Source organism: Bos mutus, chromosome 28 (assembly GCF_027580195.1).
Source record: "Bos mutus isolate GX-2022 chromosome 28, NWIPB_WYAK_1.1, whole genome shotgun sequence".
NCBI lineage: Eukaryota > Metazoa > Chordata > Mammalia > Artiodactyla > Bovidae > Bos > Bos mutus.
Window position 1 is genome coordinate 37,253,458 of NC_091644.1, and position 23,760 is coordinate 37,277,217.

Consider the following 23,760-nt stretch of genomic DNA (forward strand, 5'->3'; position numbering starts at 1 on the left):
ATCCTGCACTTTATATGTTTTGGATATTAACCCTTTATCAGTACGTGATTTGTAAACAATTTCTCTCATTCAGTAGGCTCTCTTCAGTTTATTGATGGTTTCCTTTTGCTGTGCAGATAAATGAAGTCTTACATGATATTCTCTTAAATTAGAAATTAATTTTATAAAATTACCTAATTAACACCAGTCAAGATAAATTATTTTTGTTTCATCCATTCAGAAGCATTGATGATTCCTATTCTGATCTCTTTGAGACTATTAATGATTATCACTCTGTTCAAAAACATTTTAAAATCCTTTCCATTTGAAATTTGAGAAAGGAAATCCTTTCCATTGTCCATTGCCTGGAGAATAAAACAAGTTGTTTTCCCCTTTGGTATTATCACCAAGTCTTGCTTTTTACATTCCTCTCATTCTCTTTTTCTCTTCAGACGTATTTTGGAATGGATGTCTCTGCAGTTGAAGATCCAGTTCAAAGACGAGCACTAGAAACCATGATAAAAACCTACGGCCAGACCCCTCGTCAGCTGTTCCAGTCAGCCCATGCGAGCAGACCTGGCTCCAAGCTCAACATCGAAGGGGAGCTTCCTGCCGCCGTGGGGTTGTTGGTGCAGTTTGCTTTCAGGGAAACCAGAGAACAGGTCAAGGAAATTACCTATCCGGTATGTCATTTGGATTTCAATAGAATTCAGGAAAACACGGCTCAACTCCTGAGAGGTCAGGCCTTCTCCAAACTTTAGAGGCAGGGAATTGAGTACCATGGTCCCAGCCTGAAGGTGTGCACCAGGCAGTGAATACAGATGCCCGCACTGCTAGTCCTGTGTGTAGAAGATGCTGCATTAGTGATATGAAGAGAGTGCTCTGGGAGCTCAGGTCAGATTGTGGCCTCCCTGAGGGTTATTACTGGGGAAAGCCTCACCAGGCAGTGACATAACAGGCATCGCAAATGGGAGGGTAGGAACCAGTGCAAACATGCCTAGCATGGTCCGGGTTGTCAGCTTCCACCAGAAGTAGTGACCAGAAGTGTAAATGTTTGAGTTCACAATTAAGGGGGAAATATTACATGATTTCTTGGCCCCTCCAGATTGTCATGATAAGAAGTATTGCCTCTTAAAGTAGGAATTAAGTATTAATTTATATTCTGAAATAGAAAAATAAAGCAAGCAAGCCTTAAGAGTAAAATGGATTCTAATCCTCAGCTAAATTCTTCATTATTAAAGCAACTTAAGTGGGAGCCTGTGACTTGTAAAGTGTTAAAGAGGTTTGCAGAAGGGAATCATAGAAAATGAAAAGACAAGGGAAAGAGGTTGTAAGATAAAGCAGAGATCTCAGATTGCAGTCATCTGTGATCCACTTTAAGAGGAAATGGTTTTTACAGACCTTGTTTTGACAACTGTTTCTTATAATAAAGTTACTTAAATACACTGAATGTAGAACACTAAATGTAAACTCTTTATGCTCATAGCTCATATATATCAAATTTGCATGTTAAATGCAAGCAGAAAGATCAACATGATAGACAATATTGTTTTGCTGAACCCAGATCACTCATGTTGTTTTCCATAGTTGAAAGCTGTATTTTTTGTTTTATGTTTACTTGTCAGTGTAAGTCATGATTTTGAAGCCTTACAAATCATTTTAGTCATTTTCATTACCAGGGTCATTATTTTTAACTAGAATCTATTATTTTAACATGTCAAAATAATTTAACAGTCCATCCCTGAAAAGTAATAAATACCATTTCATTTGCCACTATACTTATTGCTCATTAGCTAATTAAAGTCGGTGCGTGTGCAGGACCTGAGCAGGATGTCTGTTTGTAATAGGAACAGATACTAAACTGCCTCCTTCCCACCTCAGGACTTTCACACTGGCTGTTCCCTCCACCTGGCATGCCCTGTCCCCGGATAGAGCACACATTTCACTCAGGTGTCTGCTTGCCTCAGAGACTCTTTCCCAACCCCTCATCTAACTAGCAACTCTCTTTCTCAGTCCTCTCCCCTTTCTTAGACTTTGTCCATAGCACTTGCACCACCTATGGAAGTATGTGTTCCTCATCTGTCTTGTTTATCACTGTATCTAGTCACCAGAACACATATTTCTATGAGTGATTCTATATTTACCACCATTTTTTAAATGTACTTTTTACTTTTCTTGGTTTTAGAGTCCTTTGTCATGGATAAAAGGCTTGAAATGGGGGGAGTATGTCGGTTCCCCAAGTGCTCCAGTTCCTGTGGTCTGCTTCAGCCAGCCCCACGGAGAAAGATTTGGTTCTCTCCAGGCTCTGCCCACTAGAGCAATCTGTGGTTTGTCCCGAAATTTCTGTCTTCTGATGACATATAGCAAAGAACAAGGTAAAATAAAACATGAAAATCATCCTAGGTCTATGTTTCAAGAGATTTGAATGTTTCCTCTCATCTGTGCTGCTATTTTGTTTCATTTCTGAGTTTTCTGAGTCCTTGGTGAAAATCCAGATTCAAATTTGTGTTCATTTAATGCAAAGTAGGAATTAAAACGTACTACATGAAAAAAATGAGAACTAAAGGCAGTGTCATTTGAAATGAGAGGAAGAATTAAAGGAGACAAGAATAAATGTCTCACGAGATGAAAACATTATCAATTTTATAGAAATATACACTTTGAGGTTCTTGAATCCCAGAATAGATGACTTATTTGACCAACAGTTCTAGTACCTCAGAAGAGACAGTCATGAAAGTAAAACAAAATGAGAAAATCATGATAGCCTTGAAAATAGGTTTTAAAAATACATATGTCTGGAAAGCAATCTTTTTCTCACCTCTCTGCACTGACTCACTAAAAGCAACACATGGGAAAGTGCTGTCAGTAGAGGCCCTCTTGATATTTCTAAATGTCACCTACACACTGGAAAACTAGTGACATTTTCCATTCAAGCAATTCCTCAGCCCTTCCAAATTAATCATTTTATTTAATGTGAAAGAACTCTCCCTACTTCCTAGGCCTGGGCTTTAAGCACTAAATGAATGACTGAGGGCACCCATCTGTGCCTGTCAGGGGTATGCAGATTTGCCTGGAAACCAGAGTGGGGGCCTGACTCCTCTTGGTGTCAGTTCTGTGCGCTGTGCTCCTCTGGTCCTCACAGCCCCTCCCACCACTGGAGCACCACAGTGCAGGGGCCCCAGGACCCATGCCCCAGCATCAGCCACTTCAAGGAATTTAGCGTGCTGGCTGGACCACAGTTCTTTTAAACTCACTGTCCCTTCTGTCATGAGATGAATGATTGCCTTTATAGTTACCAGTAATAAAAGAAGCCACATACCATTTTATCAAAGTTTAGTGAACTAAGAGGGTAAGGTAAATCTGTTTAATCATCGTTGCAGTATCGGTAGTTTATTCTCACTAGTATGTTGCAGTCAGCTATGAGATGCGTCACAAGTAGTTTACTACTAATAACACTTAGAGGATCGAAATGTGTGAATAATTTGCCTTTAAGAAATGAATTAAAATGGATTGAAGTTTATCTCTGTTGATCAGAGAGAAAGGGGCTGGTATTATTACTTAGCATGGTGGGACTTAAATATGTCCAATATAATAGCTAACCTACCTTATTTGTGCCACTACAGTCACAAGCCCTTAATAGTTGTGTTCTTTCAAATTACACTTTATTTCCTCATAGAATGTAAGTGGAATTTGGCAGAATCTAGGTGTGTCCAGGGAAGTGGTATCATACAAGTTATGGCCATGAGCTTGCGTGGCACGGTGCCTGAATTTGCACCCCAGTTCTGCTGCCTAATACCTGTGTATTTTTGTGTAATTTTGAGAAAATTACTTATGCTTCTTGAGTCCTGGCTTTTAATCTATGAAATGGGAGTAATAAAAGGACTTACTTCACAGGGTAATTCACTATAATGATTGATTGAAATAATATAAGGAATGGTTAACACCTGACTCTGGTGTGCTTAATAAATGCTTAAGTGCTTAATAAATAAACGTCCATCAGACTGTAAGCACTCTGGAGCCAGGGACTCTGAGCATTCACTGCTGTACCCAGTGTAGAACCATCCACAGGGGCATTTCCTAGAGGCCTTGAGTGACTAAGAGTGCAGCTAGCAGATGGAAGGTCATGTGTGTCGAGCACTGTTATATTAAATAACAGCCCTCTAGTTACACATGCGGAGAAGGCAATGGCACCCCACTCCAGTACTCTTGCCTGGAAAATCCCATGGATGGAGGAGCCTGGAAGGCTGCAGTCCATGGGGTCGCTGAGGGTCGGACACGACTGAGGGACTTCACTTTCACTTTTCACTTTCATGCATTGGAGAAGGAAATGGCAACCCACTCCAGTGTTCTTGCCTGGAGAATCCCAGGGACGGGGGAGCCTGGTGAGCTGCTGTCTATGGGGTCACACAGAGTCGGACACGACTGAAGTGACTTAGCAAGCAAGCAAGTTACACATGTGTAATACAGTATAGCAACTAAACTGCCATGGTTTAATGGTCTTTAGCTCAGTACAGGCCAATTACTTGAGAACTGACAATGCCTCAAAATTGTCTGAGGTGCTTTTTTTCCAAGTATACTCAGTTGGTCCCATTGGAGACACACCAAATTAGAATCTCTGGGGCTTGAGTCTAAATCTGCACATGCCCCAAAAGTCATTTTCTTGCAAACTCTTATTTAAGATCTACTATTCTAATATGTAAAGAAGAAGTTGATTTTTCTTTTTAAAAAAAGATGGTGCATCTTGTGTTGCTGGAATGAGAAACCAGGGACAGTTACTGAGTTCTTACCACATGCCAGGCCTCGTGGTAAAATCTGGGAAGTCCTGAGGCTTATCTAGAGAGGAGCATATATGTAACAAGGCTATCCTAATTTCTGTATTGCAAAACTGATGCCCACATTTGGAATTATACTCAACAAAACAAAAAGAAATCTGTGAACTACATTTTCAATGTGCTCTTGATTCATTCAACAAATATTTATTTGTTTTGTTGCTTTATATTATATTGTGCTACGTTTTATGCTATATATTATGCTGAGTACTCACATTCTATATATTATAGATACAGCTATATATTAAGCGAGGTACTCACACTCTCCTTAAGGAACTCAAAGCTTCTTAGTTGTACAGGCAGCACCAGCTACCTACAGTTTTTATGCTGCATTAGCCCTAGTCAGTGTGCCAACAAGGCATAGATTATGAGAAACACTGGAAAAGGATGTCAGGATGTCCAGATCTTTATCCCAAAAGGACATAATATTATGTTGAGAGTAGAACAAGAAAAGAACAGAACCTCATTATATGAAGTTCCCCCATACAAAATCCTTGCAGTTGCAGGATTAAATTATTCTTCTCAGGATTGCTTCTGCTCCAACAGTGGTCCCTTTCTAGCATTAGTAGTTCTCCATATTGATTTTTTAGTATGGGGTATCTAGAAAGTTATTTAAACATTATCTAGTTCATATTTATTATTAGAAGAAAAAGCATCACAGAACATAAATAGAGGAAGCTTAATTATCATTGTCTTTTATAAAAATTTCTTAACAGAAATTTTAGTTCTAAGTCAAATAAATCCCTACCAAAGTAACACAGGAGAAAAAGAATATAGTTCCAACCTTAGAATTCTATTAGCCTTAAAGAAATGAAACTAACATAAATTGGTCCATTTATGGCTATAAAGATGATTTTGCACTGGAATGACCATGTTCTGCTATGTGAACTTCAGGCCTTACAGGCCAGAATGGTCTTTAACCTGCCATTTCAGTGGGCTGTCCAATGATAACTGATCAGTGGCAACTAATACTTTTATTTCTCTTTCTTGAGGTGTGAGAAGCATGAACAGTACTGACATTCAGTGGTCAGCCATCCTGAGCTGGGGATATGCTGATAACATTTTGAGGTTGAAGAGTAAACAAAGCGAGCCTCCAATAAACTTTATACAAAGTTCACAGCAATATCAGGTAAACATTTTTATGAAGTACTTTATAATAATAATTGAACATAATGCTTTAAAAGGGAGTCAGACTGATGACAGCTAGGCTTTAATATCCTGTAGTTAGTCGAGAAGCTGATGACGCTAGACATATGCCTTGTTTACAGTGCTGACAGCCTTCCTAACTGCTGCTGTACTGACTGTGTCCCCAAAGTTTGTTCTCTACCCCAGCAGTCCCCAGCCTTTTTGGCACCAGGGGTTGGCTTTACAGAAGACTCTTGTCCCATAGAGCAGGGAATAGGGGGATGGTTTCAGGATGATTCTCCTAAGGAGCCCACAACCTAGATCCCTTGCATATGTAGTTCACAGTAGCATTCGTGTTCCTATGAGAATCAAGTGCCACTGATCTGACAGGAGGCGGAGCTCAGGCAGTAATATGAGTGATGGGGAGTGGATGTAAATACAGATGAAGCTTCGCTCACTTGCCAGCCACTCACCTGCTTCTGTGTGGCCCGCTTCCTAACAGGCCACGGACTGCTACTGGTCTGTGGCCCAGGAGTGGGGGACCCCTGCTCTTCCCATCTCTTGTTGAGACTGTATCATAATCTACTCAGCATTAGCTCACAGCAGTGTTGGAACAAAATCACAATTGATTTTTTTCTCAGTGTTAATTTGCCTTTTGTTACTATGTCATTTTCAATAACCAGAGCATCATCTACTGTACCTGGCTTTTTTTTAAATGGACCGGGAATTCAGGCATCACCGCATGGTAGAAAGAGCCTTGGGCCTTACTAAAGCCCTGCCATCCCTGTGATCTGTGTTAGTGTCTAGCTCTGTTACTTACTATGTAGACTTTTGCAAGTAACTTAACCTTTCCCAACTTGAGTTTCTTTCCTCCTGCTTAAAACTGGAGTAGTCATACTCCCACTACTCTCTCATAAGACTGTTGTAAAAATGTCTCCAGTGTTTGTGAAAGTATATTGTAAACTATAAAACACCATACACACCTACACACACACACAACTCTTTCCAGGACTAAATTGTATGCTAAACCTTCTCTCTTTGACTGTCTTTCCATGGGAAGTTCTTTTACTGCTTTCTGACTTCCATTACCTACATACACCTGGTGTCTACTCACACATCCTAACATTTGTCACCATTCCCTGAGCACCTTAGAAATGGAGTCAACGGAAGGCTTCCCAGGAGACATGGGTTCAACCTCTGATCTGGAAAGATCCCCCATGCCTTGGAGCAACTAAGCCCGTGCACCACAACTGCTAAACCTGTGCTCTAGAGCCCAGGAGCTGAAACTGCTGCCCCTCTAGAACCCGTGCTCTGCAACAAGAGAAGCCACCACAATGAGAAGTGTGCACCGCAGCTTGAGAGTAGCCCCCTCTGTCCGCAGCTAGAGAAGATCTCGTGCAGCAACAAAGACTCATCACAGCCAGAAATAAATAAAAGTGTTTAAAAGAAAAAGAACAAAGAAATGGAGTCAGCTACTTGTAGGGAATTTTTGGCAGTGAAAAAAAGGAGAGCAATGACTTGTTTGCTTAATCTTCAGTATGCCTGAAAAAAAGGTCACTGCCTTTTGTCATCTGGCTTACTAGTAAACTAACAAAAGTAAGAATAAAGGGCAGTGAAAAACAACCTTATTAGAAGTTTTAGTAAGAATTTCAACACTGCAAAATTATTTCCGTCATGTAAAGTTGGGCACAGAAACATCATTAAAGGTGAAAAAACACTCTCCTCAAGTCCTTTCAGCAAAACAGGATGATCCAGATTTTGAGCAAACGTGGTGTGATAAAGTACTTGCAATCAAATGACTCCCTAGATAAGAATACCATATTTTATTTTGTTCTTGGAATATGTCATTCACTTATTAGTTCTTTAGTTTGAGAAAACTTGTCCAGGATATTATCATACAAAGACCCACACTCTGCTATTTCACTTATCTGATCAATTTCATTATCATCATTACATATTAGGGTCCTGCTCTCTCTTTGCCTCATCTTCTGATTGATCTCTTAACTGTGAAACATATTCCTGTAAATTTTCTTCTCTTTTCTGTTATCACTGGAAAATGAAAAATTCTGAATTCCCAACTGTGTTCAATGACAACTGAAAGAAACGGTGTCCCTGGTCGTCTTTTATACTTTCTCAAAAGATGACAGCATTCCTTCGACAACGCAATAAGAGAACCAAAACATGACAGTTTATATCACATTTTATAGCTTTTAGACATCTCAAAGTTACATAATACTCTATTACTGTGTCTTGCACCATTCTAATCATTTCAAGTAAAATATTTATCTTAATTTTGTGAGCATATATTTTTAAAATAAATGTCAGAAAAGTAGAAGCATTTCTCATGCTTTCTAAGCATGTTCATCTTTGACTTGTCCTTCTCTTAGGTGACTAGTTGTGCTTGGGTCCCTGACAGCTGCCAGCTGTTCACTGGGAGCAAGTGTGGTGTCATCACAGCTTACTCAAACAGGTTCACAAGCGGCACGGTAGGTCCTGGGCACATTTGTGGGATTTTCACGTCAGTGAGGGGAAGAAACCCTTTATAAAGTATAACTTATTTAGTGTAAGAGCAACTTACATTTTTTGTACTTTAATCTCTTCTTCACAGATCTAATCATGTAAAAGGTCAATATCTAACTCTATTTTAGCTTTATTAGGATCATAGAAGAATTTTTTAAATAACTGTATACGGTCAGAGACAGAAAGTATTTTGAGTTATGCTCTGCTTTTTCGTGACATTTTGATGCTTCCCGCTGTTCTCAGTATCGACCTGAATGCTTAAAGAGTATCCCACAAGATTCTGTAAAATTTAGAACTGCAGAATGCCTAATACACTCTGAGTGAATTAAATGACAGAAAAATCCAAGTAGCCAGTCTCTATTCTCCCACTTACTGGAAGAAATTTTTCAGCCGTTCACTGAATCTTTTAAGATTTGTGAGTTAAATTATTGAAACAGTCTACAAAGGAAGACATTATGCCATACTTCTCTTAATTTACTCTCATTTCTTTATTGAATCAGCTGTCTGTGGTGCCATTGAAGAGTAGTGGCAAATTTAGAGTGATAACTCAGTGATAACCATTCTGTTCTAGAACATTCTGTGTGCCTTTTTTAATTACAGTTTTCTCCATTATTTTATAAAACATGTTCTACTGGGTGAAACCTGTTTTCCTAGCATAGGGTGACACTAGGTTCCTTACTTTTCTGAGCAAGTTTATTCAGTTTTAAACCCTTGTTAAGGTTCTTTTCCACCTTCCTTAGGGTATAAATGTGACCATAATATTGTTTCTGTCTCTTAGTCTAAGGAGTCATTAAAATGCTTGAAGCAAAAGTGATATGATCCAATCAGCATTTTAAGACTATCACTGTAGAGCCTGCAAGGAAAAACGCTTACAGGGGCATGAGACTGGAAGGAAGGGTACCAGTTAAAAGGTGCTGTGGTGATGCAGGCAGCTGTCCTGAGGACTCTGTAGCAGGAGGTGGGCTCCTACAGATTATTGCAGAACAGCGGGGTGTGTGCTCTAAGACTGACACACAGGGTGAGAGAGCCAGAAGTGGGCCAACCAGGTGTCAGGGAGCCTGAAAAACTACACTTGAGCTGGATCTTAAAGGATCATTTTACTAAGTGGAGAAAAGAGGAAAGAGTATTTCATCAGAGTACACTAACCGCTTGGAATTAAAGGCGTGGTAGTTTGGGAGTGGCAGATACTTTGTCTGTAGTTCAGGGTAGAACTGTGGGAGGAGTGGCAGGAGAGTAGAGAGAGGTGAGGGTCTTATACACAGGCCTGAGCAGAGGGGTGGGCCTTCACTTTTGGAATGTCTCATTTTCTTTTTACTCCCCAAGGCCTAAATCAGATGTCAGTTTTCTAACGTCTCTGATATTTACTGCTGACGTTGCCTTTCCGCTTCTGAGCACACCTTTTTCCTTTTTCCTACACATACATTCTGATCTCTGCTGCAGAGTAGTCCTCTGCTTGTGTGCTCAGATCATTTGTTCCTTGTCATCCAAAAACTATCTTTCATCTTTTATTTCCTCTTTTCCCAAAACTTTGAACAGTCTTGTTCTAAGTTTTCCTTATTTCCATTCTCCCTACAATTTAAATTTTTAATTGTACACTAACACAGTATGCAGTATTGGTTTTTTTTTTTAAAAAAGGATTAAGTTGTCAATATAGGAGTAATTGTACACAGCATAGCTCTGAAGCAGCAGATGAAAGGTGTAGCTGTTATCATTTGAATACAGCAAGACGTGTGCTTCTGTTAGTTTGAAGTTATTGTAGGCTTGTGAAGTCTTATGTTGCATACCTTTCCTCAGTTCTACCCTTTGCTGAAAGTTGATTTTTCAGCTTATATATAAGGGTTTTCTTTTTCTCCTAATAGGTAGTCAAGTCATGAGATAAACAGTTACTATTTAAACCATGTCCAAAAGTGTATCTTAGCTGTGTGATTTTATCATTGGTTGATCTAAGGGAAGGTTACCTGGGATTTTGTGGGTGTTGTCGCTTTTTCTTGGGCACCATCTCATCATGTTGGGGTCCCTGAAGTTGCAGATGTGACCCTGTGCCTGTGAGGTTGGCAGGAAGCACCTCATGTTCACTAGTTTCTGCTGCCCAAACCCACTGAATGCCATGGTTCTAAAAGTATTTGTGTTCTTGTTTGTGTTGCCCTTGACACAGCAAAAGACAGGCTCCCAAGTGCCATGTATGCTATAACTAAAATAATTGTTGCTTGAAAATATTTTCAAGGGAATCTTATGAAATACTTTCCTAAGCTAGTGAAGCTAGGAAAGTTGATTGGTTATAGGGAACTGTTATCTATAAGCCCTTTTTATATTAGAGAAGAAGGTCTTCAAAGGTGATAACTGATCCTAAAATAACTGATCTTGAGTCGTTTTTCACTAATTAATGTGCCCACGTCATCTTTATATAAGTGAACACCTGTATTTCTATTCTCTAAATTGATGGCAGGGAGAATAAATATACAATTTATCCAAGGTAGTATCAAACCATTCAAGAACATTTTATGAAGAAGTACACAAGCAGAAGATTTCTGTTCTACCCATGGAAATTATTTTCTGATCCCTCAGGGAATCATCTAGTAACACTGACTCTTAGAATCATTTTAAAGTGCAAAATCTAAAATTTCAACAACCACTATAGGGTACCTATTTTCTGTTTACCCTATAAATATTATTCATAGTCATGAAGTAAAAAAAACACACATACATATGTATATATATTTTAACAAGCAAGGAGGGAGCTCTAGACTTGAGTTAGATATTCCTGGATTATCTGTCAGTCCTAGAATATTGACACTGACCTTGAGACAGCCCCTTATCAGTTCAGTTCAGTCGCTCAGTCGTGTCCGACTCTTTGCGACCCCATGAACCGCAGCATGCCAGGCCTCCTGTCCATCACCAACTCCCGGAGTTCACTGACTCACGTCCATCAAGTCAGTGATGCCATCCAGCCATCTCATCCTCTGTCGTCCCCTTCTCCTCCTGCCCGCAATCCCTCCCAGCATCAGAGTCTTTTCCAATGAGTCAACATTTCGCATGAGGTGGCCAAAGTACTGGAGTTTCAGCTTTAGCATCATTCCTTCCAAAGAAATCCCAGGGCTCATATCCTTCAGAATGGACTGGTTGGATCTCCTTGCAGTCCAAGGGACTCTCAAGAGTCTTCTCCAACACCACAGTTCAAAGGCATCAATTCTTCAGCGCTCAGCCTTCTTCACAGTCCAATTCTCACATCCATACATGACCACTGGAAAAACCATAGCCTTGACTAGACGAACCTTTGTTGGCAAAGTAATGTTTCTGCTTTTCAATATGCTATCTAGGTTGGTCATAACTTTCCTTCCAAGGAGTAAGCGTCTTTTAATTTCATGGCTGTAGTCACCATCTGCAGTGATTTTGGAGCCCAACAAAATAAGGTCTGACACTGTTTCCACTGTTTCCCCATCTATTTCCCATGAAGTGATGGTAGAAAAAAGTAACAAGGGACACAGCAAAATCGGGAGGTGGCGGGGGAGAGGGTCCCAAGGAGGTTCTTGTCCAAAAGGCTGGTCCCTGAGAGTGAGGATGAGTCAGATGGGACCAACTCTTGCCTGAATATACAGCCTAGATTGGAATTCCCTGGGCTGTCCAGGATCCTTGAGACTAAACTTTGGATAAGGCGTCCCTAGACTGGCATGGTGATCCAGGTCATCCAGGAGAAATGAGGAAGGTGCTTGCATTCTATTCCACTAATAGAGGAATCCCTACAAATAATTTCCTAATGTAGTAACAAATATACAAAACCAAGCACACAAATTTACAGATAAAAAATGAATTTGTGAAAAAAGTTAAGCTTAAAAAAAAAAAGTTAAGCTTATTAATAGTTATAATAAGAGAAATGCAATTAAAAGCAACCTTGATTGCCATTTAAAACTTGGGAAATTTTCAAAGATTTAGAATGACTGCTGAGACACAAATGCAAGCAGAGAAGGAAAGGGCTCAAGCCTTTCTGAACAGTCAATTCTTCAGTCCCAGGCACCCTGAAGCATGGTCTGCAAGGGTGCTGGCACATCCCTGTGGCCCCACAGACTCCTGGCCCTGTGGGGAGGTCCCAGAGGCGAACCAGAAGGGGCCCAGACCCAGGACTCATGGCCTTGTTCAGAGCCATCTTGTTGCTGTGATTGTGTTCAGTTGAAGGCCACATGCCCTAGCTAGACAGAAGCCACTGCCACACAACTTAGGCCAGTGGTTCCAAGGAAGACTGGTATTGCCTGGTCATTTGAGTCTTTAGGTAAAAAATATGTATTTTTATGTGAATAAGACACTGGACTATGGAGCACTTAAAATAGATGAACTGCAGCTAATAAAGTCAACACAGGTATGTTTTAAAAACAATGGTGATCAAAAAAGGCAAAATAGATCGGATGCCTAAAGAACAATAAATACCATATTTATAAAGTTTATTGACATGAAACCCAGTATGTTGTTTATTGTTATAGTAGCATATAGTAGAACATAAATTCTAAATACACAGGAAACAAATGCAAAATTCAGGATAATAATAACTTCTGAGAAGGGAGAGGAAATAAGATGTAAAACAGTACACACACTAGGTAATATTTAATGTTTTCTGTATTAAGCTGATATTATAAAATGTTAGGATTAGTTTAACTGAGTGGTCAGTATTCAGATTTTCATTGTACTTATACTTTCTACTTCTCTATTTTCTTTGAAATGTTGAAATACTTTATGACAATATAAACCTAGTATAAAACAAAAGTTATACCCTGTGGACATCTGGCATCTGTGAACCACGTGGACCTTGGAACACGAGTTTGCAAGCTTTGATTTTGAAAATGAACCCACAACTATTGATGAGTAATACATCGCCATCGGTAGCATCAGGAGTCAGTGCAAAGCCTTTGCGAGTACACTATCAGTGCTGTAAAATTAGATCCACTATGAGGATTCTGGAGATTTATTCTAAAGGAGTGATACAGAGGAGGGACAAAACTTATGTACATACATTTTAGAATTATGAAATAAATAATAAAATTTATTTATTTATGGCATTTAACATTTTGAAAACATTGGAAACAATTTTAAATATCTGTCAATAAAGGATGTTCAAGTAAATTATGGTATACTAACTGTATAGACTATCATAACACTTAAAAATCATTTTGAATACACTATCAAAAATGAGAAATGCTTATGGGAGAATGTATAAAATATGAAATAGAGAACTATTTATATGGATATAATCATAACTATTAAAGTACATGTATATTTGGCCAGACTGGAAAAGCTTATCAGTTGATGAGATTACAGTCAATTAAAACTTTTTTTAATGTTTAACTAGTTCTACTCTTTAGAAAAAGTTGAACTAGGTTGAAAAAAAATTGTTTGAGACGAATGTTTGAGTCACTTGGGTTTTTTTGTTTTTGAGATAACAGTACTAGAATACCTTTTGTCATGGCTTTTATCTTATACTTATTTTTTAAATTTTAGCCTTCAGAGATAGAAATGGAGTCTCAGATACATCTGTATGGGCACACAGAAGAGATAAGCAGTTTATTTGTCTGCAAACCGTATAGTATAATGATAAGTGTGAGCAGAGACGGAACCTGCATCATATGGGATTTAAACAGGTACAGAAGATTTCCAGCTGTAAAATAGCTGTTTTTAATGTTTCAGTTCTTACTGTGAGAAACAGATGCACTAAAATAATCTTTACATTATAATAACTTTAAGCATGAAATACAGACTTTACCTTTGTAATCTTACTGAATTAAGTGATCAGTTAGGAATAGAGTCAGGAATCCCTTATAAATAGTAGGTACCTAAACTGACCAAAAGAATTATATAAATAAAAGAATGTAATTATATTTAATGTTCATATGCAAATTCATGTCTTTGGTCTTTCAGATTATGCTATGTACAAAGTCTAGCAGGACACAAAAGCCCAGTCACAGCCGTCTCTGCCAGTGAGACTACCGGTGACATTGCTACGGTGTGTGACTCAGGTGAGTTGGCCCCAAACCCAAAGCAGAGTGGTTGTACTAATGTGTGCTCAGCCAGCTGGTTACATCATAGGTTAAACCATCACATTACGTTCCTCTGGTCCCTGCCAGACCTGAATACTTAGGGAATAGCATGTATGTGTATTCAGTTCAGTTCAGTTGCTCAGTCGTGTCTGACTCTTTCGACCCCATGGACAGCAGCATGCAAGGCTTCCCTGTCCATCACCAACTCCCGGAACTTACTCAAAGTTATGTGCATCAAGTCGGTGGTGCCATCCAACCATCTAATCCTCTGTCATATGTGTATTAAAATACAATAAAGTCGAAGACTGAGTCCATCAATTTAGCCATGTGCTGTGCTTAGTTGCTCAGTCGTGTCCGACTCTTTGCAACCCCATGGACTGTAGGCAGCCAGGCTTCTCTATGGGGATTCTCCAGGTGAGAACACTGGAGTGGGTTGCCATACCCTCCTCCAGGGCATCAGCAGAGGATCAGCTTTGTATTGTGTGTGTCTTCTAGTTCCTGCAAGACAGTATTACAGAATAACAATGGAGGTACAATGTGCCCCAAATTTGCGTGAGAAAGATCATCTAATCAAAGGTCTGGCTTTTAGTTTTATTTTCATGTATATGTATTACAAAACTTGATACATCCAGTAGGTAAGAACAGTTGGGAAGCTCATAAGTTTTCTGTTTGCATTTCCATTAATTGAAAGGAGTCTTCAAAAAACTGTTTCTTTTTGTCCACTGAGTACAGGTATCTTTGACACATCTGCAGTGGGTGGTGTTTTATCCTTTGCTTGCGTTTTTTTATATTGTTTTTTCCTGACACCAAATGTGTGGTCTTTCCAGACACTAAACTGTTCTCCGGTTCTGTGACACCAAATGGGTGTCCAACGGTGCAATTCAATTCTGGCACTAACTAGTTGAAGTTGGCAAACTTGGGAGTCTCAAGGCCCCCACCAGTTTCGATGATTCTCTCTGACAACTCACAAAACTCAATAAAACACTGTACTTACTACTGTAGTTCATTACAAAGTGAACAGCCACAAGAAAAGGTCCAGAGGTCTGTTCCTGTGGAATCAGAAGGCACCATCCTCCTGGCCCATGACTGTGCTCATCAGTCTCCCCCGCTGTTGTTTAGGGGTGTTTTTGAAGTTCCATTATGTAGGCCTGGTATATTCAGTCATTGGCCATTAGGAACTGACCTCCGCCTCTAGCGCCTCTCCCCTCGGCAGAGGTGGGAGGTGCTGTAAGGGCAGTTTCTCTGCTGGCCAGCCCCTACCTGAAGCTGTCTAGGACCTCCCCAGGAGTCATCTCCCTAACATACAAAAGACAGTAAATTAACAAGAGTTTAGGAGCTCTATGCCAGGGTCATGGGTCAAAGTTCAGAGTTCTTTTTTTTTTTTTACCATACCACACTCATCATTCTTATATTCAAGAAAAGTAATGTCTCCAGTCATGCTTCAAGATTTCAGATGTGAAGTATTAATATTTGCCAGGCTTTAGCCTCCAGTTATAATGAATGTCATGTACACATTCTTATTCCCCAGTCAGCATAACTAAAGAGAAAGATCTTAAATAGTTGACTTTGGTAATAAAAGTGTGCACAGATGATTGATGACTTTGCTAACTGTTCTTCCTTGATTTGTACATTAGAGGCTTTTAGTGAGTCACACACATCAAGAGGGAGTCTAGGGGGGTGAAATATAGTGATGACTTATCTAGAGTTCTCTACTTTCTTGTTTTGGCAACATTTGGAAGTTGGAACTGATCCTGAGGGAGCTGAATTTTGTAAAGTTAATTACTTTCCAGCTGCCAGTAGTGATTTATATCTGTGATATTATATCAGCTATTCATATGGGAACAAGAAACCAAATTACTTTTGCTTATTTTACCAACTCACTAGCAGGGTATTCACGTGTCCGCAGGCAGTACGCACAGTGTAGTAGAGTAATGGGTAGAACTTTCTTCCCACTTTGAACAGAAAGGCCTTCTCAACTTGTTTGAGGCCTCGCAGTACATATACAGGAGGAGGCATAAAGAGCATTTGGTCGAGAGCATGATAAAAGTAATGACTTTTTAGAAGAGGACAAATTTATGTTTAGTGACCTGAACTACATTTCATTCTCCTATTCTTATACTCCAGGAAGGGAAGAAAGTTAACCAGATTTAACCCATCAAAAAATCTTGACTCTTTAGTGAGAACCATCCAAGTAACTTTAAAATCAAAATTTAAGATAAATATATATGTATGTGTATGTATATAATATATAATATGTATATGTGTGTGTATACACATATATAATCTCAAAATTTTCTGTATTGAGGCTAAAGACACACTGGCAAACTCATTCTTTCCTTATCCTGATTTCCCATGGCTTATTATGGGATGTGGTTTTTATAGTGATAAGATATAAAATTTATTAAACTATGTAAATATTATAGTAGACGGTTTCTGTACTTTTAAAAATCATTCTGCCACTATATCAAAAATACATGCATTTCAACTAGAGTTCATAGCCTTCTCCTATTGCCAGTGGTACTATAAAGTTAATATAATATTCTAAAATTCAGAGTAGCAGGTGGTTCTCCTACTCCCTCAGTTACTTGACTGAACATAACATTTTCAAGATTTATCCATGTTGTTGTCAGAACTTCATCACTTTTTATGGCTGAATAAAAATGAATTCCATTGTTTAGAGATACCACCTTTTGTTTATCCATTCACCTCTTGATGAACATCTGGGTTGTTCCCACCTTTTGGCTGTTGTGAATAATACTGCAACACACTAGGCATTTTGGTTTGTGGTATTTGATGGTCTTTAGCATTTCTATAGGTGAAGAAGTATTTCTAATACTTATTTCTTTGCTATAAAATATGAAATCTTTTCACTGCCTTAATAAAGGAGAGAAATAAATTCTCTACTTTTATGTTAGTTCTAATGGAGAGATAAAATAAAGTGTGATAACACATACTATGTCATCCCAACTTTATCATGCCTCTTAACCTTTCTCTTTATCAGTATGAGAACATTTCTCCAGAAAGGTTGAACACATCACCGTAAGGCCCCAGACCGCCAGCCCCAGTTTATTGAGGATGGCTAGCAATTACTGCCTCCTCCATCGCCTGGAAAACTACAAAAAGTTGATTACTCCTGGTCTTTGAAAAGAAAAAATTCATTTAATAAGACATTGATTTATAAGATTCACTCTTGGACATTCTGAAGAATTAGCTTTCTTTTTAAGAATTAGTTTTTAATTCAACTTTGACTGTAACTTATTTCTTCTTCAGAAGTCCCATAACTCACGTCTTAAAGATACTGTAGTTTCACAGGATATTTTCTTCTCTTTTTGGAGGTTGTTTAGCTTTATAGGTACTTTCAGAATTAGATTTGGCAGTTTGTATGCTAAGATATTATGACTACAAAGAAATTCATGGTTAATTTACATTGTTGCTCTACCTTGTAGGTTAATTTTTTATTTTAATTTTTTTCACTAGTCATCATCTCTAGATAAATAGGCCAACTCCGTGTGCCTTATGTAGTAGTTTCACTTATACACTCTTCAGTCACGAGTTGCCTATGAACTTCATCAGACAGACAAGCGAGGCCCTCAGGGATTCCCCTCTGGGGCCCAATGTGGGGGGCTCTGCAACACCCACACCCTGGTGACCTGTGGGGTTTTGTGGTGTTTTAGCTGGTGGAGGCAGTGACCTCAGACTCTGGACAGTGAATGGGGACCTCGTTGGACACGTACACTGCAGAGAGATCATTTGTTCCGTGGCTTTCTCTAACCAGCCTGAGGGAATATCTATCAATGTGATTGCTGGGGGATTAGAAAATGGAATTGTAAGGTAAGAGGAGTTTGATTTCTTTGTGTCCTTTTGCTCATAAGGACATAGAAGTTTCAAAAAATATTTTTTACTATCTAAACATAATAATATTTAATATTTAGAGATTTAAAATCACCTTAGGATATAGGTTCTTCTGGTGTTTCTGTTTTATTTCTAAATAATAATTTGTACATTCTTGAAATTTTATATTGTTTAACTATAAAAGGTGCAGTTCAGTTCAGTTGCTCAGTCGTGTCCGACTCTTTGCAACCCCATGGACTGCAGCACGCCAGGCTTCCCTGTCCATCACCAACTCCTGGAGCTTACTCAGACTCATATCCATCGTGTAGGTGATGCCATCCAACTATCTCATGTGCTGTCATTCCCTTCTCCTCCCACCTTCAGTCTTTGCCAGCATCAGGGTCTTTTCCAAAGTGTCAGTTCTTCACATCAGGTGGCCCAAGTATTGGAGCTTCAGCTTCAGCATCAGTCCTTCCAGTGACTATTCAGGACTGATTTCTTTTACGACTGACTGGTTTGATCTCCATGGAGTCCAAGGGACTCTCAAGAGTCTTCTCTAATATCACAGTTCAAAAGCATCAGTTCTTCAGCACTCAGCTTTTTTTATGGTCCAACTCTGATATCCATACGTGACTACTGGAAAAACCATAGCTTTGACGAGATGGACCTTTGTTGGCAAAGTAACGTCTTTGGTTTTTAATACGCTGTCTAGGTTTGTCATAGCTTTTCTTCCAAGGAGCAAGGATCTTTCAATTTCATGGCTGCAGTCACCATTTGCAGTGATTTTGGAGCCCAAGAAAATAAAGTCTGTCACTGTTCCATTGTTTCCTCATCTATTTGCCATGAAGTGATAGGACTGAATGCCATGATCTTCATTTTTTAATTGTTGAGATTAACAATATGAAAATACACAAAGTATTCTTAATCCCATACCCACCTGAGCAAACTGCCCAGAATTAACCACATTAATCGTTTATTGTGTTTCCTTACCAGATGATTTTTAACAAATAGACACGTCGGTTAAATTTTTAGTAAAGGAAACTTGAGTTTGTGTAATTAGATGATGACTTTTTTCTTCCTCCAGGTTATGGAGTACTTGGGACTTAAAGCCTGTGCGGGAAATTACGTTTCCTAAATCAAATAAGCCTATTGTAAGGTAAACCTCCCCCACCCCTCCCCGCTTCATACTGTACTCTGTGACTGTTTCTGTTGGGGAGATGGTAAAGCACACAGAAGTAAAGAGGAACGTAAGGAGGATCCTTATAAACAACTGGCCATTTATCGAACACCAGGATGTCCGGGACCCCATGGCAGAAGGAGGCAAAGCATTTGTGTTCATGGAGCTTAAAATCTGGATCAGGAGTTCAGAGCCTCACAGAAGGGCATGCTGGGATCATGCCTGGGAAGGCCTCTTGAACTGTAGAAATTATATATTTTTTCCTTTCATTATTGAAAATACCATTATGGTGACTGATAGCTACAGGAGTGTGCTAGACAAGACTGATAAACAACCTCTTACCCTCTGCTCCATTAACAAATATGACTTTAAAAACTCAATTGGAGTAAGTGATTCAAATTTTACTGCATTAAAATAAATTTATTTTTAGTCCACTAAATGTAAAGTGTAATGAAATGAAATTATATGTTAATAACACATTTTTTATCTTTTCCTCTTTCAGGGAAATAAAATACCTCCATAAAATAATCCTCATTTATTTCTATATAGAGAAAATGTAGTACTGTTATATTTTTTGAAGTTTCCTATACCCATGTATTTGTTAAGTAATAACCCTAAATAGGAAAGGAAAACATGCAAAGAAGGATCAGAGTGTGCCAATCTTTTGATCTGGGTTTTAGTCTGTATCACCTGGTTAGAATGAGCATCACAAACTTGGCTGCAGAACCATTACACCATATTATTACAGTCAAAACCACTTGTAGGTGGTCGTTTTGTCTGTCTCTCTGCTCCAGTAAAGGCTCTTAACTTCTTACACCAATTTCCACATGATCACCAATATGCCGATACAATTTTCAGAGACACAACGTAGAAACGGGACTCTTTTTTTTTTTTAACAGCCTTACATTTTCCTGTGATGGCCACCATTTGTACACAGCGAACAGCGATGGGACTGTGATCGCCTGGTGTCGGAAGGACCAGCAGCGCTTGAAACATCCAATGTTCTACTCCTTCCTCAGCAGCTACGCAGCCGGATGAGTGAGGGGAACTCTGCACTCTCCACAGCACTTTAACTCCAGGCTACATTTACTGACTTCGCCAGTTTCAGGAGGTCAAACCTGAAGACAGGGATGACCAAACAAATCCAAGTAATGGTACAGTCTATCCATCTCCACAAAATTCTGCTGCCTCACAAGGTCCTGAAAGGAAAGTTTTGTTCTAATTTAGTGATGATCTGGAGAGTTGTATCAAGGTTGAAGTCTGGCACAGTAAATTAAAATCATATCCTTGAAGTTTTTTTTTCCATAGAGGAGTCTAAAGAAAAACTTATCATCTATTTCTGTTTTCTATTATTTTCTATTCCCCCAAAAAATCCCAGTAGAATTTAAATTGGTTAGCTAATTGTTTACATAAAATTTGCTCTAAAAGATTATATTTTAAAAGTTTTCTGCCAAGATAACACACACACCTGCCCCTTCCCCCAAAAAGGAAGGATAAGGAGAGAGAATTCAGGACTCGATTATTGCTTTCTTTGAGCAGTAAGGAGTTCAGTAGGTGCCTCTGCACCAAACATTTTTTGGAATATCTGAATATTTGAATCTCAGTGTTAGGCAGTTTTTGCCTGTTGCCTTCTTAGCTCAAAGTAGAACCAGAATTTGTTTGACGGCCACAAACAACAACACAGGTATCTTTGATTTTCAGACACATTCTGTTTCTTCAGAAAAATTGTACTTAAAATCCGCAACACTAGATAATGAATATCCTTAGTTGAGGCACTAAGATTTAATAAACAAAATGATAATTCTTTTTAATATCTAGCATTACAGAGCACTGAATGCTTAACAGTTTGCAACAGAAAGCCTCCACTACAAAAGAAGTTTGCACAGGTATTAGCAATGCAATCCAGATAAGGCTTTTAATCTAAAATGCTGGAGAGTTTTCTTCCCCAAAACAGAATTACAAAGAACAGGAGATAGCTTCCTTTGTTTTAAATAGGAGGCAGAATTATTCTTTTAGAAAGCAGTTCCCACTGTTTCTGTTAACCTATTCTAGGAACAGTAGAAAAATCTGTGTACTCCACAGCAAACTTACACATGATAAAGACAGAATTCCTGAACCCTGCAATAGTCTGTTTCTATCAGGATAGTACTTGGGATGCTGCTTTATTGGCTTTGAAAACACTGTAAAATAAGCTCAGTAATGTTACCATGAGATAAAAAAATATATTCCTGGATAAGAATAACTTGCGTGTTTGTTATGGAAATTTAATTCATATAGTGTTTACAGAAGTACTTTTGTAACTTCCAGACTTTCTAAAACATTCTGCTTAAAAACTGTATAATATACAATTCCAAAGTCTCTGCTGTCAAGATAAACACGAGAGGAAGCAAGTGGCCACGTGTGCTGGTAACCTTCCGTTGCATTCATAGGTAAGAACACTCCACGGCTACATTCAGATCATGGTTTGCACAGACCAGCTATTAATTCTGAGGTCCAATTAGGTGCAGAGATGAAATTACTCCTATTCACGTTGAAGTGATTTGCTTTGTTTAAAAAAAAATGCAGCTATTGTCTAGCATTCATTTTTCTACTGAGAACTTTAAATTAGTTCCTTATTAGAACAGATTGCTACTCAGTCTTTTTTTTTTAAGCTGAATTTCATCATTTATCTGAAGAGAAAATATGCAAAATAACTGGTCTTGTTAAGAGTGCAATATATTTTTATGTAAAAATAAAAAAATAAATTGGGGGGGATTATTTATTCAGCATGAATTTAATATGTATATGTTTGAAACACGTCATAATGTGCATGCTGTAGCAAATATTTCTGTAAATTATCACAAGCTCTGTTACCTTTGTATACACTGCCACTTCAAATTGGGAATAAATTTCATAAAAATAGATTTAAGGACCTGTTCTTAATACAATTTAAATATTATGACCACATCTCAAATTAGTGGCTTTTTTTGGTAACTCATATAGTTTCTCTTTAGCCCCCCTATAAATTTATGTCACTGGAAAGGATAACTTTCATTTCTGAATTGTGGTCTTTGTGAGAAATTTTATGTTTTAACCTTTAAATGGAGTTTAGACAGAAATCCTAAGGTAAACCACTCATTTTTTTTTTTTTTAAAAGAGCATCTGCCCCTCCCCTTGTTCTCCCTCACCAACAGCATATCTGTATTGGCCCCACTGTGTACCAGGGGCCACACTAAGTGCTGAGGTGCAGTGGTTCCCTGCACTCCTGGAGCAAATGCTGTCAGCAACACGACGTGAGTTGTTACAAACGTGGTCAGTGCTGTGAGAGAGGGGCAAACGGTCCTCTGAGAGAATGTAACTGAAGGATTCAATCTAGATCAAGGGGATCCAGAAAAGTCAAATTGTCATTGACAACGAATGGATGACGAGAACCCTGACAGGTGAAAATGAACTCTGATGTGTTCCATGCCGTCCGTCTGCCAAGGACTGAGGACCATCAGCGAGCAGGTGTCCAGTGAAGGAAACGCCTCGGCTTCTCTGGAGGGCCCTACAAAACAGTGGGTGAGTTCCATCTGCCCAACTGCACTCCAGGAACACAGAATTACTCTTTTTTTCTGCTTTGCATCTGCGGTGTCTGAAGGATTCTCAAGCCAAGAGCGCACCTGCTTCTCAGTCTCTGTTCCTAAAAGAACTCAGGAGCAGCGTGTGTCAGTGTGATCCAGCCCAGCCGGACGTCCTCGCTTTACCTGCAAGCCTGAGATGGACTCTTCCGCTCCGCAGTGCACAGTGCAAGCCCACATATAGGTGAGGGGGAGGGAGGGGCAGTGGGGAAGCTCTTCCCAGCCCCTCAGACAGGATCGGCACGTTCAGGGTGGTATGGCCACAGACTTCCTAGCCCCTCAGATCTGCTCCTCGCCAGTCTGGATGACCTGTTAATGTCTTGAGTCAAAGACAGAAGAGCTGCAGGGGGTTCCCATTCCAGAGGGTGCCATAGGGCGATCCTGAGCCCACCCCCATGCACAGACACCCTGACTCCCCAGCTCCACACTGAACAGTTCCCTCTGAAAGAACCCCAAGAGCTTGCGAAGCAACTCTTGAGAAGCTGGTGAGCAAAATCACATCAGAACAGGTAGGAGAGGCTGAGACATGCTCTCACCACAAACCCCACTCCCAGCCCAGCAGCCCACGGTCAGGGCTGGGGACCAACAGGTCCCAGATGCTCCCTGAGGAGGGGAGGATTTTAACCCCACATCGGCATCCCAGATTTTAAGACCTGTACCTGAGAGATGCACCACCCCCG

The 23,760-nt window shown here is 39.4% G+C and overlaps 1 protein-coding gene across 3 annotated transcripts in view; it reads left to right on the plus strand.

Moving 5' to 3' along the window:
- Positions 1 to 22,419, plus strand: part of LYST (lysosomal trafficking regulator) — a 176,076-nt gene extending 153,657 nt beyond the window's left edge. For all 3 annotated transcript variants that reach the window (XM_070364844.1, XM_070364845.1, XM_005905646.3), the window contains 9 exons: positions 432 to 662; positions 2,165 to 2,354; positions 5,801 to 5,937; positions 8,321 to 8,419; positions 13,938 to 14,077; positions 14,355 to 14,452; positions 18,148 to 18,304; positions 19,389 to 19,460; positions 20,381 to 22,419. In XM_070364844.1, coding sequence (XP_070220945.1) covers positions 432 to 662; positions 2,165 to 2,354; positions 5,801 to 5,937; positions 8,321 to 8,419; positions 13,938 to 14,077; positions 14,355 to 14,452; positions 18,148 to 18,304; positions 19,389 to 19,460; positions 20,381 to 20,519 — 1,263 coding nt within the window. In that variant the 3' untranslated portion in view covers positions 20,520 to 22,419. The remainder of the gene's footprint in view (positions 1 to 431; positions 663 to 2,164; positions 2,355 to 5,800; positions 5,938 to 8,320; positions 8,420 to 13,937; positions 14,078 to 14,354; positions 14,453 to 18,147; positions 18,305 to 19,388; positions 19,461 to 20,380) is intronic.
- The last annotated feature ends 1,341 nt before the right edge of the window (positions 22,420 to 23,760 follow it).